Source organism: Balaenoptera borealis (assembly GCF_965194805.1).
Source record: "Balaenoptera borealis genome assembly, chromosome: 2".
In the NCBI taxonomy this organism is placed as follows: Eukaryota; Metazoa; Chordata; class Mammalia; order Artiodactyla; family Balaenopteridae; genus Balaenoptera; species Balaenoptera borealis.
The window spans coordinates 148,982,792-148,998,125 of NC_138867.1; the positions used below are offsets into that span (position 1 = coordinate 148,982,792).

General features: G+C 37.5%; 1 protein-coding gene across 4 annotated transcripts in view; it reads left to right on the top strand.

The window, feature by feature from the left end:
• HMMR (hyaluronan mediated motility receptor) overlaps window positions 1-15,334 on the top strand; it is a 49,767-nt gene that overhangs the window by 13,479 nt on the left and 20,954 nt on the right. For all 4 annotated transcript variants that reach the window (XM_082378758.1, XM_082378759.1, XM_082378756.1 and 1 more), the window contains exons 9-17: window positions 49-227; window positions 694-842; window positions 2,328-2,542; window positions 5,425-5,541; window positions 10,244-10,390; window positions 10,635-10,787; window positions 10,874-10,973; window positions 12,286-12,462; window positions 14,917-15,079. In XM_082378758.1, coding sequence (XP_082234884.1) covers window positions 49-227; window positions 694-842; window positions 2,328-2,542; window positions 5,425-5,541; window positions 10,244-10,390; window positions 10,635-10,787; window positions 10,874-10,973; window positions 12,286-12,462; window positions 14,917-15,079 — 1,400 coding nt within the window. The remainder of the gene's footprint in view (window positions 1-48; window positions 228-693; window positions 843-2,327; window positions 2,543-5,424; window positions 5,542-10,243; window positions 10,391-10,634; window positions 10,788-10,873; window positions 10,974-12,285; window positions 12,463-14,916; window positions 15,080-15,334) is intronic.

Genomic DNA, 15,334 nt, shown 5'->3' on the forward strand with positions numbered 1-15,334 from the left:
CCTATGCTTAAATAGATGTGCTCTTCAACATAATTTGTTTTAATGCAGTTGTGCATCAGATCAAGTGGAAAAATACAAGCTAGATATTGCCCAGTTAGAAGAAAATCTGAAAGAGAAGAATCATGAAGTTTTAAGCCTTAAGCAGTCTCTGGAGGAAAATGTTGCTATATTGTCTAAACAAGTAGAAGACATGAATGCTAAATGCCAGCTGCTTGAAAAAGAAAAAGGTATTACACTGTTTATAGTACTCCTTTCTTTAGATAAGTACTACCGATGATATTTTTTAAAAGTACTGCTATGTTATAACAACTTTCTAAAATAATTATATAAACAACAAAAATTTGGTTCTATGTTTGGGAATTTTTGTCTTTTATGATATTTGTTATCTGTTTATTTCAATATATTGTCTTGATTGAAATATATGTAGTTGTGCAGTTCTTGACTTCCCCATTGGGTGGCCATTTAAAATTGGTAGATACATAGAACTAGGTTTGAGGGTTTTATTATATAATATACATACTATTTTATATATAGTAATCATACCAACTTCAGAGTTATTTTTCCCCCCTTTGGAAATACTCGATCTCTGTAACATGCTATAAAGCAGTATAGTGGGATATTATGGGAATCTGGGTTTCTCAAAGTTAATATTAGTATCTAATTACAGCATTGTTAATGTTCTCCCTTTTCTAGAAGACCTCATCAATAGGGACAGAGCACAGGATGAAAATCTAAACTCTGAGATGCAAAACTTAAAAGAGAGGTCTGTTCTTGAGCAACAAGAACATGAAGAGCTACAACAAAAAGTATTGCAAATTGATTCACTTCTGCAACAGGAGAAGGTAGTTTACTACAATGTTTTAAAACACTAGTGCTTCTTTTAGGTAATACATTTCCCTGTGTATCAGAAAACCTTTAAATTGTATATGTCCTTTGATCCATCAGTTTTACTTCTAGAATCTTATCCTGAGGAAATAATCGTGCCTATGCCGCATATTTAACTGCTGTTCACCACAGGGTTATTCATAATGTGAAAAAATTCAAGCAACAGTTGAAGCAAAATAAGGAAATTGTTTTAAAAAAATTTTCAGCACATTCTTGTGTTAGATTACTACATAGGCATTTACAGTTCTATGGTAAAAGAGTGTCTAATTAGACAAGAAAGGAAACTGACAGTTTTTTTAAATGCAGATTACATAAAGAACACTTTACATATCAATGAGGAAAAAAAGACAGTTCACTAAAAAAAAAAAAAAAATAGGCATAGGATGGAAATAGATAACTCTTAGAAGTAGAAATTCAGATAGCTTCGGAAATTCCCTGGCGGTCCAGTGATTAGGACTCCACGCTTCCACTGCAGGGGGCCCCGGTTCGATCCCTGGTCGGGGAACTAGGATCCCACAAGCTGCATGGTGCAGCCAAAAAATAAAAAAAATTAAAAAAATAAATAAATTCAGGTAGCCTGTAAACACGAGAAGATGCTCTACCTTAGTAGTAATCCAAGAAATAAAAATAATTTGTTTTTGTCACTTACAAGATTGGCACATATTAAAACATTTACTACTATGACACATTGGTGAGAGCTGGGCAAGCAGGCATTCACATGCACATGAAATATTATATCGTTGGGCAATCTGCAACAACAAAGGAATTAAGTAGATCTGTATATATTGACTTGAAAAGATCTCAACTACTATTTTTATGATATTTTAAATGACCTTTGCATACACAGTATATATCATTTACACTTTAAGTATATAAATATATAGAAAAAGACCATAAGGCATAGAATACCAAACTAGTGGTTATCTCTGGAATGGGAAAACTAAGGTTAGAATACGAGTAGGCAATTTTCATTTTATTTGTAATGTTAGAATTTTTTCACAAGTGATTTACTTGTATTTATTTATTCATATTTCCTCATCTTATATAACATTAAAATATTTTATATAACATTGAAATCATAGTACTCTTTTTATATAAATCATATGAGAAAAATGGTAAAAGTCAGTTGTAGAATATGATTTTAGTTTTCTAAGTGTGTGTGTGTGTGTGTGTGTGTGTGTGTGTGTGTGTTGAGTAGGAAAAAAGACTGAAATAACGTTTGCCATAATGTTAACAAGGTGTAGGGTATAATCCATGATAAAATGAATATGATATCTCTCTATTTTTCAAGTTTCCTGGAGGCCCTTGAATTTAGTGTCCATACTTCATCATCTGTACTTCTTTTTTGCCCTTAGTAAAACCTCACAAATCATTAAATTTAATTATTTATTAAATTTTTAAAAGCTTTCAAATTGTTTTGATGGTTTTCTATTTGGATGCAGGAATTATCTTCTAGTCTTCAACAGAAGCTATGTTCTTTTCAAGAGGAAATGGTTAAAGAGAGGAATCTCTTTGAGGGAGAATTAAAGCAAGCACTGGATGAGCTAGATAAATTACAGCAAAAGGAGGAACAAGTTGAAAGCCTGGTCAAGCAATTGGAAGAGGAATCAGGGTCTAGAGGTGAAGAAATAAAACTCCTAGAAGAAAGGCTGAAAGGGTTTGTATTAATAAGACTTCATTTTTATATATGACTTCAGATGTTAACAAGTGTTTTCTAGTACATTCTCTCAGGATTCTCACACCAATCATGTGAGTGGTGAGATTGGAATTATTTTACAAACAAGAGATAAACACAGACAGGTAAAGTACATGCACAGGATGTGCATATAAACAAGTATGATAGCCAAAGTCAGAAGCCATGCCCTTTCTTTATTTAAGGCCCAAGGTTTAACTAAAGAGAGTTTTAATAACCAAAATTTTGGATTCCTATACTGCTCTTATATTTTCTAAAAATTATTGGACATTAACATTACAATGATAACAGATTTAGAAAAATACCCAAAATAATAAGATTCCCACCCTTTAATAAGAAACATTTCCATTTTTTGTCCATATGTGCATCATAGTGTAAGTTATACTTTTAATTACCTCTTTTGAGGGAGCACAAACACTTCAGAAGTAACAATCAAAAAGCACAATGGGAGAAAAACAACCAGGACTGGGAAACATTCAAAAATTTAAAATTTGTCATTAAAAGTAGAAAGCCTGGGGCTTCCCTGGTGGCGCAGTGGTTAGGAATCCGCCTGCCATTGCGGGGGACACGGGTTCGAGCCCTGGTGCAGGAAGATCCCACATGCCGCGGAGCAACTAAGCCCGTGCGCCACAACTACTGAGCCTGCGCTCTAGAGCCTGTGAGCCACAACTACTGAGCCCAAGTGCCAAAAATACTGAAGCCCGGGCACCTAGAGCCTGTGCTCTGCAACAAGAGAAGCCACCACAGTGAGAAGCCTGCGCACCTCAGCAAAGAGCAGCCCCCGCTCGCCACAACCAGAGAAAGCCCGCGCGCAGTAACAAAGACCCAGTGCAGCCAAAAATAAAATAAATAAATTTATAAAAAAATAAGTAAATAAATAACCTCAGTCTCCAAAGCCAGAAAGAGGAGGAGGACAATTTCAGGTAGACAAAGCTAGTGGATTTTAAAAAAAAAAAAAAGTAGAAAGCCTAAGATCTCATGCTTTTTTTTTTTTTTTTAAACTCTTATTCCACATTATTTTCATCACATTATAGGTCCTTCTCCACTACATTTATTTAAATGGGTTTAGGGACTTCCCTGGTGGCGCAGTGGTTAAGAACCCACCTTCCAATGCAGGGGACAGGGGTTCGATCCCTGGTCAGGGTATTAGATCCCACATGCGTGCTGCAACTAAGAATTCACATGCCACAACTAAGGATGTGCATGCCGCAACTAACAACCTGCAACAAAGGAGCCCACCTGCCGCAACTAAGACCCGGCACAACCAAAATAAATAAATAAAATAAAATAAAAATAAAAAGTTTAAGTTGTTAAAAAAAAAAAAAGAAGAGAGTCAGCTAATAAATACAGAAGGTATAAAAACAAAACAAAAATATCTGGGTTGATTCTTGAGTTCAATTTGTGAATAAATATTTGAATCCTTGGGATTTCAGCAGTAAAACATTTTCTAGCAAGGAACCATGTACTAGACATAAAGCTACAGAATTGCCACTTATTTCACAAGTGTGTATCTATCTCTTATTAGGTACTTTTGTTATTAATCCCTTTTCAGTTTTCTTTTAGTTGTTACTGATTTAAAAAACACCAAAGTTTTATCTATGCTTGCATTTTGGGGAACACTACCAAAGTGTACTTAGGGGGATTGTTCTATACTGCAACCAGCCCCAGGGAACAAGAAACTTGAGTGGATGATGTCAGTTTAGGAAAGAAAGATGAGATACTCATTTATTCCAACTCAAAGAACTCAGTCCAGAGGTCAGGAGATAAGGATTTTATTCCTAGATCTGTTAACTAGTTGTGTGATTCTGAGCAAGACAATCTTAATTTATTTTCTGTTTCATTAGATATAAAATAAAGGAGTTTTATGAGATCATTTCTAAGGTTCTTTCCAGCCTGGAAATTTCAAGCTTAAGAGAAAAACTTAGAAGTTGACAATGATTCCTCTAGGGGGCAGGAAAGAGAATATTTTTATTATAAACCCTTTAGTACTAGTTGATTGCTTTTAGCTGTGGTATATATTTTTTAAACACTATACTCATTACAGAATGAATTTGACCAACTATCTTGTCTCAGTGTCCAACTTAGTCTGTAAGTGAATAATGCTTCTTACTTACAGTTTTTATTAGTTCTTTAAAAGATCTCTTATAAGCTCATATGCCTATCAAAAAAGTTGTATCACCGTTGTGGTAATATGTAACATTAATATTTTTAAAAATCTATAGATTTGTAGTATATATTTATAAAGATGTCTTAAAAGCCATTCTGTCTATTCAAAATAGTGCACTAAATAAGTTGTTGAATCTTTGGATAATTAACAATTTATTATGTGGGTAATTGGTATAATCAAAATAAATCTACATAGTTCCGTAACTCTTTTTTCAAAAGAACTGTTAAAATGAAGTTAATTTAACTGTACCTAGTGTTCCTTAAATGTCTAAGTGCAGAGAATTAAATTTCATTCAACCCTAGTGCTTTTTAACTGGTAGTCCTTCACATTCTTTAGTTTTGGCTGCTATCAAGATTCTGTTTCAGAGTCTTTTTAATCTACTTTCTTCCAAAAAAGTGTTTAAACTACCTACCTAAGTATGTATGATATGAAATGATAAATAAGTAAATTAGGATGAAAACAGAAGTAAAATAAAAGCAGGAAAGATAAAATGAAGCTGTATGTAAATGAACAGGCTATTAGATGTAGGTCATAAATTTAGGTCTAAGCTGCCAGTATCTGACATAAACATGAAGATATGGGATATATGATTCACAGTGTCAAAGGTACATCCTAGTCTCTTTCTGAGACTAATGATTTGCAGTTAGCATTTTGTCTTTTAACTGTTCCTTTTTCTTAGGAAAGAAGCTGAACTGGAGAAAAGTAATGCTGCTCACGCTCAGGCCACACTGCTTTTGCAGGAAAGGTATAACAGTACAGTGCAGAGCCTGGGAGATGTTACCGCTCAATTTGAAAGGTATTTGTATGGGGAGACTGCACTCTCGAACACACATGAGCAAGGAGGGGTGTTTACGTAGGAACATCTGTCAACAAAACAATCACAAGAATAAAACAATTGGTATTACTTTAAATTCCATAGTATCCAATCATAAATGGGCATTTAATGTTACCTCGTATCTTAGAATATATAGTAATTTCCCTTTCCCACTACCCACTTCAAATTTCATGCATTCTCAGACCTTTGGCACTTCTGTCTGACTCTCCTGATGTCATCATTTTCCTCATGAAGAATCCTAAAGCTTTTATTTCCCCTTCATCAAACCTGTAAACGCATCTACATCTATGCTCATCCCATCTTCCTCCCAGTTATTACAGATGAAGTATCTAATTACTTTAACCTTCAGTGACCTCATGCTATCATTTATCCCTTGTCTCATAATTTTCAGCCTTTCTTCTAGAATTTTTCCAGTCAATATTAAAACATGTTAATGTGCCTTCATCTTTAAAATACATTTTTAAAAACTCTCTGTTTACCCCCCACTTCCTTCTGCAGTTATCCAATAACACCTGTCACTCCCAGCACCCTTCTTACCCCAAAATTCTACTCCTCTTCATAGCCCTTTTTTTTTTTTGGCCATGCAGTTTGTGAGATCTTAGTTCCCCTGACCAGGGATCGAACCCGTGCCCCCTGCAGTGGAAGCGTGGAGTCCCAACCAACCACTGGACCACCAGCGAATTCCCCCCATCTTCTTCTTTTTTTTTTTTTAATTTATTGAAATATAGTTGATTTACAGTGTTGTGTTAATTTCTGCTGTATTGCAAAGTGATTTAGTTATACATATATATACATTCCTTTTCATATTCTTTTCCGTTATGGCTTGCTTGTCACAGGATATTGAATATAGTTCCCTGTGCTATACAGTAGGACCTTGTTGTTGCTCCATCCTATATATAATAGTTTGCATCTCATAGCCCATCTTCTTGATAGGAGATTATATACTGTATCCACTTCTTTACTTCCTATTTTTCTCACTTGTTATTTTCCCTTTTTTTAAAGTTTATTTTGGAGGGGACTACAAATTGCAAAGGATAATACAACAAATACCAATACATCACACAGTCTCACACTAAGAGTATATTAACGTTAACATTTTTACTTATTTACTTTATATAATTTGGGGGGAAGGGCTCTTCTTTGTCTATTTTAGTATGTTCAATAAATAGAAAAGATATACAATGTATACATAAATTATAAAGCATAAAGGTAAAATTAACGTGCATGAGCTCATAGAAGACAACCTACAGGCTAAAAGATTTTCAGCCGCTCGGTATATATATGAGTTCTTCCACTATCGCATCTTCATGCCTTCATGCTTTCCGCCGACAGATAACACCATCTCAGAGTCTACATTGATTATTTCCTTGCTTTTTTTCCTGTGTATAATTTTATAGCATGTATATCCATATGAATAATATATTATCTAATTTTGTTTTTTCCTGAACTTCACCAAAAATGTCATGTAGTGTATGCCATATCCTGGGACTTGCCTTTTCACTCTGCGTTATGTATGTTTCTAGGATTGAATCACAGTGTTGCCTGAGGCTATAGTTCATTCATGGTCACTGTTATAGAATATTTGATTTTATCAATCTACCACTATTTATCCATTCTCCGTTTGGGCTTTTGGGTTGTTTCCCATTTCTTTCATTTTATTAATAGTACTCTATTAATATTCTTGTGGTCTCCTAGTATACATGTGTAAGAATTTATCTAAAGTAATATTTAAGTGAATGTTCAACTTTAAAATTTAATGCCCAATCACTTTACAAAGTGGGTGTGAAAATCTACACTCCCACTAGTGATGTGTGAGTTCTCAATGATCTATCTCCCCTCCAAAACTTGTCAGACTTCATAAGTTTTGCCAGTGTAATAAGTGTAAAAGAGCTTTTTCTTAGGGATAATTTATCTTTCCATTTCTGTAACAGGCTTGTATGTGACTTTTTTTCATTTCTCTCTCATTTCATTTCTTTTCTTCATTGATTTGTAGTTTTTATCAGCGATATGGGTTGCAAATATCTTCTCGCAAAGTGTGGCTTGTCTTTTTACTTTCTTTATGGTTTCTTCTTTTTTTTTTTTTTAAAGCTTGTGTCTCACTACCTCTTTTTTTATTAATTTTTATTTTTGGGGGGGTAACATTTATATACAATATTGTGTATGTTGTAGGTGTACAGTATCTTTTTCTGTTATACATATACATATATCTATTCGTCTTCAGATTCTCTTCCCACGTAGGTTATTACAGAGTGTTGATAGACCTCCTTGGTATACATAGGTCCTTGCTGATTATCTACTGTTTTTCTATATTTTTTTGGCTGCATCAGGTCTTAGGTGCAGCACGCAGGATCTTCATTGGGGCATGTGGGATCTTTCATTGCGGCATGTGGTCTCTTTGTCGCAGCGCTCGGGCTTCTCTCTAGTTTGGTGTGCAGGTTTTCTCTCTCTAGTTGCGGTGCCCGGGCTGCAGGGTGGGTGGGCTCTATAGTTGTGGAGTGCGGGCTCCAGAGTACGTGGGCTCTGTAGTTTGCGGCACACAGGCTCTCTTGTTGAGGCGTGCGAGCTCAGTAGTTGTGGCACTCGGGCTTAGTTGCCCCGCAGCATATGGGATCTTAGTTCCCTGACCAGGGATCGAACCCGAGGCCGCTGCATTGGAAGGCGGGTTCTTTACCACTGGACCATCAGGGAAGTGCCTATGGTTTCTTCTGATGAATAGAAATTCTTGATTTTAATGTGCTTAAGTTTACAAATTTTTATGTGAACACTTTCACATCCAAAACTTCTTTCTATCCCAAGAACACAAAGATATTCACCTATTCTTTTTTCTAAAAGTTCCAAAGTTTCACTTTTCATTTTTCCACCTAGAACTGATTTCTGTATGTGTAGTGATAAAGGGATAAAATTTACTTTTGTTTTCCCATATGGATAATCAATTGCCTAGAACCCATTCATTGACCAGTACCTTCTTTCCCCAGTGACCTGTTCCTACATCTGATATATTATGACATACATATATGTATACACACACACACATAATGTATGTGAGTATATATATTTTAATTATAATTTACGCATGTCAACATGAATATAAATTATATAAATTAAATATATATAAATATATATATAATTTTTAGTGCTGTTCTCAACCCTGAAAGCAATTTCCCTTCTTGCTATTTTAAAAAATACTGCCTTAAGAAGTTTTCAACCATTCTATGATGTCACTCACCATCAGTATGCTAATAGCATTAAAATTTATTTCTTCAAATCAGACCTGTCCTTTCTGCTTCCTACCCATATATCCAGCTGCCTACTTGACTTCTGCAAGTAGATATCTCACTATCGTCTAACATTAACCTGACCAAAACAGCTCTTGATCTCCTTTCTACCTCTTTCTCCCTCTAGTTTCTCCTTCTTGTTGATGTCAGTCAGTGACATCTCCATCTTCCGAGCTTCTCGTTCCGTAAATCTTAGAGTCATCTTGATCATTTTCTCTCCCCTTCTCCCAACATCCAATCTATTTCTTGAATTTTTCAATTCTGCCTCCAAAAGAGAGCTCATATCTTTCCATTGCCAACTCCTTGGTTCAAGATTCCTTTACCACTCACCTGGGCTGAAAAATACTTGTCTTCTAGTTAATCCTCCAGTTTAGCATTCCTGCCCCTTCCCCAGTCAGTTCTCCACGTATCTCTAGAATAATCTACACACTTACTTAGAGACCTGTGAAGTCTCTCCTTTATCCCTCAGGTGAACCCACTCACTGTGCCCCACCAGTGATGACTGGCCTCATGCCTCTTGCTTCTGCCCCTGCCTCTCTTGTTCATTAGACTCCAGTCCCAACTCTTTATGGACTGTGTTCTGCCTGTCTCTGAGCACATACGCATCTTTTCCCTCTGAAATACTTGTCCCCAACTGGCTAGCTAAATCCTTCCTATCCATCATGTCTCAGCTTAACTGTAAATTCCTCAGAAAGGCCTTTTCCATTTCTATCAGCTAATCAGCTAAGGTGTTCTGTAGTTTTCCTTCAAAACACGTACTACAAATGTAATTATATATATTTATTTTTCCTTTTTTTTTTGCAAAGACCTGTGGAGGCATTTTTTTCCCTCTCTTACCCACAGGATGATAAAGTCTGTGACAATAGGTGGAAGGATGTGTGGGCTTTTTGTTTTGGGATAATTTCGATGTTTGGTAGTTGATTTCTTTTCATCTCTAGGCCTAGTTTCCGCACATAGTAGGCACTTGACTCTTCAAATGAACAGCATATGTCATATAAGTACTGACTTCAAAACATTGAATTCTTACCTATGCAAATGCAAAAATAGATAAGATTCTATTTGTTTTACCTAAAAGCAGCAGTCCCCAACCTTTTTGGCACCAGGGACCGGTTTCATGGAAGACAGTTTTTCCTTGGGGTGGGGGGAATGGTTCAGGCTGTAATGCGAGCGATGGGGAGCGGCAGATGAAGCTTCCCTCGCTCGCCTGCCGCTCACCTCCTGCTGTGCGGCCCGGTTTCTAACAGGCTGCAGACCGCTACCAGTCCACGGGCCAGGGGTTGGGGACCCCTGCCTAAAAGTGCATAAAATATAAGCTAATCAGCTATAGATTTGTCATGCATACAGCAGTTAGAAAAATCCTTTAACCTTTTTTTTTTCTTTTTTATAAGCTATAAAGCATCAGCAGCAAGTGAGATAGAAGATCTTAAGGTGGAGAACATGTCACTTCACGAAAAAGTGGCCAAGGCTGAGAAAAGTGCAGAGGATGTTCAGCATGAGATATTGGCAACTGAGAATGCAAATCAAGAATACGCAAGGTATTGGGAAAAAATAAAACCTGCCGACACCTGTGACCTGAGAACCATTAAGACAATTTAATGTTGTTGAAAGTCAGCTACTAAGTGATGCAGGAAACTAGTCCCATGGCTTGCTTTGGGTGATCTTCAATTTCAAATTAGGAATTTAGACAGTTAAAAAAGTATAATTCTTGATAGTTGCTTGAGTTAAAAAAACTAAAATGGCTGTAAATTGTTTAGTGGACTCTTCTCTCTCAAACCCAAGGATGCTTCTAGATCTGCAGACCAAATCAGCACTTAAAGAAGCAGAAGTTAAAGAAATCACAGTTTCTTCTCTTAAAAAAATAACTGATTTGCAAAACCAACTCAAGCAACAAGGAGAAGACTTTAAGAAACAACTGGAAAAGGGAGAAGCAAGGTAATTTAGGTTTAGAACCGAAATGCCATGTGTCTCAGTTATTTTTTCTAGTATACAGTGGTTTAAAATTTAATTTTCCCTTACAGAAAAGCTGGAAAAGAAAACTCAACCGCAGAATTAACTGAGGAAATGAATAAGTGGCGTCTCCTCTATGAAGAATTACATAATAAAACAAAACCTTTTCAGGTCTGTCAATTAGGACTTAACTTACTTGTATTTAAGAATTCATGTTGTTCCCTGTCACAGTCATGACAGTGACATGGTTCTTCTGAAAGATCATTTCGCTGTGCATTTACAGTACCAACTTAACTTCCTATTTTAAAAAGCCTATAAATTTTATTGCATTATTATGCATACTTTTTTTTTTTTTTTTGGCTGCCTTGGCTCTTCGTAGCTGCGTGTGGGCTTTCTCTAGTTGTGGTGAGCGGGGGCTACTCTTCATTGCAGTATGCATGCTTCTCATTGTGGTGGCTTCTCTTGTTGCGGACCACGGGCTCTAGGTGAGTGGGCTTCAGTAGTTGCAGCATGCGAGCTCAGTAGTTGCGGCACGCAGGCTCTAGAGCGCGCAGACTTCAGTAGTTGCAGCGTGTGGGCTCAGTAGTTGTGGCACACGGGCTTAGTTGCTCCGCGGCATGTGGTATCTTCCCGGACCAGGGCTCGAACCCGTGTCCCCTGCATTGGCAGGCGGATTCTTAACCACTGCGCCACCAGGGAAGTCCCTATGCATAACATTTTTTACTGTAACCTTTATAGGCTTAAAAATTACCTTTTAGGGACTTCCCTGGTGGCACAGTGGTTAAGAATCCGCCTGCCAACGCAGGGGACACGGGTTCGAGCCCTGGTCCGGGAAGATACCACATGCCGCGGAGCAACTAAGCCCGTGTGCCACAACTACTGAGCCCATGCGCCTAGAGCCCATGCTCCTCAACAAGAGAAACCACAGCAACGAAGAGTAGCCCCCACTCGCTGCACCTAGAGAAAGCCCGCGTGTAGCAACGAAGACCCAAGGCAGCCAAAACTAAAAATAAAAATAAAAAATTACCTTTTAATAAGCTTCTTAAAGTTAATAGCTTAGAAGGCTCTCCTGATGTGAACTTTTGATAATTAAGCTATGTAAATTTGTGACACTTACTTTATTATGATTTTTCTCAGTTTTTCTCTAATACACTGATCGTAAAAGGATAAATGCTAATCTTGGTAGTTAAATAGAGTCAGAAGACAGTATTAGTTATAATGGGGTGATGTGGCTGATACAGATTAGGCTGGCTAGCAGGGCTTCTTTCCTCATTTCTTTCCCTCTGTTTTAATAATGATCTTTGAAATGAAAAAGAACTTTTTTAAAAAAGAGTCAATTTATGGAGAACCCTAAGAGTAAGCATAATCTTTTTTTTGTCTTTTGCCTTTTTTTCTTTCACTTTAGTTGTACTTATAGTTTATATGAGTCAAGTAAGATTTAACAGTTTTAAATCTTAACTTTATAAAAAAATATATTTTTCAGCTACAACTGGATGCATTTGAAGCAGAGAAACAGGCGTTGTTGAATGAACATGGTGCAGCTCAGGAACAGCTAAATAAACTAAGAGATTCGTATGCTAAATTACTGGGTCATCAGAATCTAAAGCAAAAAATCAAGCATGTTGTGAAATTGAAAGATGAAAATAGCCAACTCAAATCGGTTTGTAAAAATCACATTTAGTTCTATTGATATTGATATTGGGGTGGGGTGGTTTTTATTTTATTAAGGTAGTGCTGACCTCATAAAATGAGTTGGGAAGTGTTTCATCCTTTCTGTTTTTTTGGAATAGTTTGTGAATAACTGGTATTAATTCTTTATTGAATGTGTAGTAGAATTCAGTGGTAAAGTCATCTGGACCTGGGCTTTCCTTTGTGGGTGGTTTTTGATTGCTAGTTTAATCTATTTGCTTATTATAGGTCTATCAGATTGACTATTTCTTTTTGAGACAGTTTCAGGAGTTTGTGGATTTCTTGGAATTTGTTCATTTCATTTTAGTTATTTGATTTGTTGGTATACAATCGTTCATAATATTCCCTTACAATCCTTTTTATTTTAGTAATATCAGTAGTAATGTCCCCTCTTTCATTTCTGATTCTAGTAATTTGAGTATACTCCCTTTTTTTAGTTCCTTCTGCGAACATGTTTATAATGGCTTTAAAATCTTTTTTGGGTAAATTCAATATCTGATTACTCTCTTGGACAGTTTTTGTTGCCTGCTTTTTCCCAGTATATAGGTCATGCTTTCCTGTTTGCATACTTTGTAATTTTTTGTTGGAAAATGGATGTTTTAGATAATATGTTGTAGCACCTCTGGGTACTGCTATCCCTTTCCAGGTATGTTGTTATTTCTTGTTTAGTGAAGTCTATTCCTCCTCCCCACCCCCAGTAGTTTGTGCCTCTGATGTTGCTACTGAGGAAGGTTCAGTTTGGGGTGTGCCCACAGTCACCCTGAGATGACTTTGGTTTTGGTAAGGCTGTCTTCCTCTCTCCCCAAACACTCCCAGCTGCTGGCTTATCCCTCTGTTATTTTCAACAATGCCCTGGGGCATAATAAGTTGCTCTACAGACTAATCCAATCTAATTCTGGCTCCTTTGTTGGAATTGTGTCTTAGGTCAGTACTCCAGGAGGGCTCCTCCCACTCCTCTCATTCAGCAGTTTTCCTCTACAAAGCAGACAGCCTACAGTTTAGCCTACATTTTGAATCACTTTCCAATTCCCCTGCCCCACAAACTCTACTATTCTTTTTTATTTTTTGGCTGCATTGGGTCTTCATTGCTGCGCACAGGCTTTCTCTAGTTGTGGCGAGCAGGGGCTACTCTTCGTTGCAATTCATGGGCTTCTTATTGCAGTGGCTTCTCTTGTTGCAGAGCACAGGCTCTAGACGCATGGGCTTCAGTAGTTGTGGCACACAGGCTCAGTAGTTGTGGCTCACGGGCTCTAGAGCGCAGGCTCAGTAGCTGTGGCGCACGGGCTTAGTTGCTCCACGGCACATGGGATCTTCCTGGACCAGGGCTCGAACCCATGTCCCTGCATTGGCAGGTGGATTCTTAACCACTGTGCCACCAGGGAAGTCCCTCTACTGTTCTTGAGAGCACCCTTCAGCTTGAACTTCTCTAAGCTCTGTTGCAAGTCAAGTCAGTTCCTTTGGGAATAAATTAGGAGCTCTGTGTTTTATAGCCTGCTTCTCCTACCAGGCAAACTTTCTGAGCCCAGGCTTCAGAGCTGGATTTGCAGACGATGGCAAGCTTTTCTCTGAACGACACCTCTGTCCCAGTGGCTAGATGCTCAGTAGACTTGGAGGAGAGAGAGATGGGGAGCACCCTGAGGTTCTCTCACCTTGCCCCTCTTGGTTTGAAACCATTGTCTCATGAGCCAGGGAAAGGGTGATCAGGGTCTCAGTATTTTCAGCACTCTGCACCTGAGATAAGGCCTCCGTTCCTTGGAAGAAAAGACCCCCCACCTCTCAACAACATTTGCTGTGGTTCAGAGCAACAGGTAGCTGGGGGGCAAGATGAGAGATGCTGATGTCCTGCTCCCCCTGGCAGGAAAAGCCTCTGACTGGGAGCTGGGGAAAGAGGGAGCCCTGTGCACTTGGCTGCAAAGGTCTGATGTCAAGTCTTTGCTAAGCAGGGATTGGAGAGAAAGGGAACAGGATTGGTTCAAACACAATAGGCCGCTGCCTTTTTTAACCACCTTTTTGTGGATCTGCTTGAATAAATATTTCTTCACTTGCTGTTTTACCATAGGACAATTTTCAGAGGCTTTAAGTGGTTGCCTTTTTATAATTTTTTATATCACTGGGGAACAGGTCAGCAGAGCTTCTCATGCTATCATGCTTGTAGTGGATCTCAGCATTTAATTTGGTGTTCAACTTTTATCAGAAACATAGCTTTGTACCTGTAGAGGGACAAGAAGATTTAAATGACTTGTCTTCTTTGTCACAGCTGTTCAAAGTCATTTTGTAATTTATAGTCTGAAAGCCTAAATCTAGTAGGCTTTTGCCATTAAGTTTCGAAAAATGAACAACTTTGGGATTGTCGGTAGCATTGGTAATGCATTTCATCAACACGATCTTCAATAATTATTTATTGACTGTATTTTTTCTTATATAGGAGGTGTCAAAACTCCGCGCTCAACTTGCTAAAAGAAAACAACGTGAAACAAGACTTCAGGAGGAATTGAATAAAGTTCTGGGTATCAAACACTTTGATCCTTCAAAGGCTTTTCTTCATGAAAGTAAAGAAAATTTTGGTCTCAAAACCCCATTAAAAGAAGGTAAGAAATGAATAAATGTCCATAAGTCTCATCTTCCTTTGGATTTCCTTTCACAGCATTGAGCAAGTTATCCATCTTTGTGAAAATTTGTTAACAGTTTCTGATATAAAAGAAATTCTTACTGAGATTTTTTGCATAAAATGCCTTTTCTTTCCTGCTTCCATACTCTCTATTCTCCATTTGTTCAGATCCCATCTGTCCTTCAAGCCCAGCTCAAGTTATATCTTCCTTGAAACCTTGTCTGACTTTTTTGCT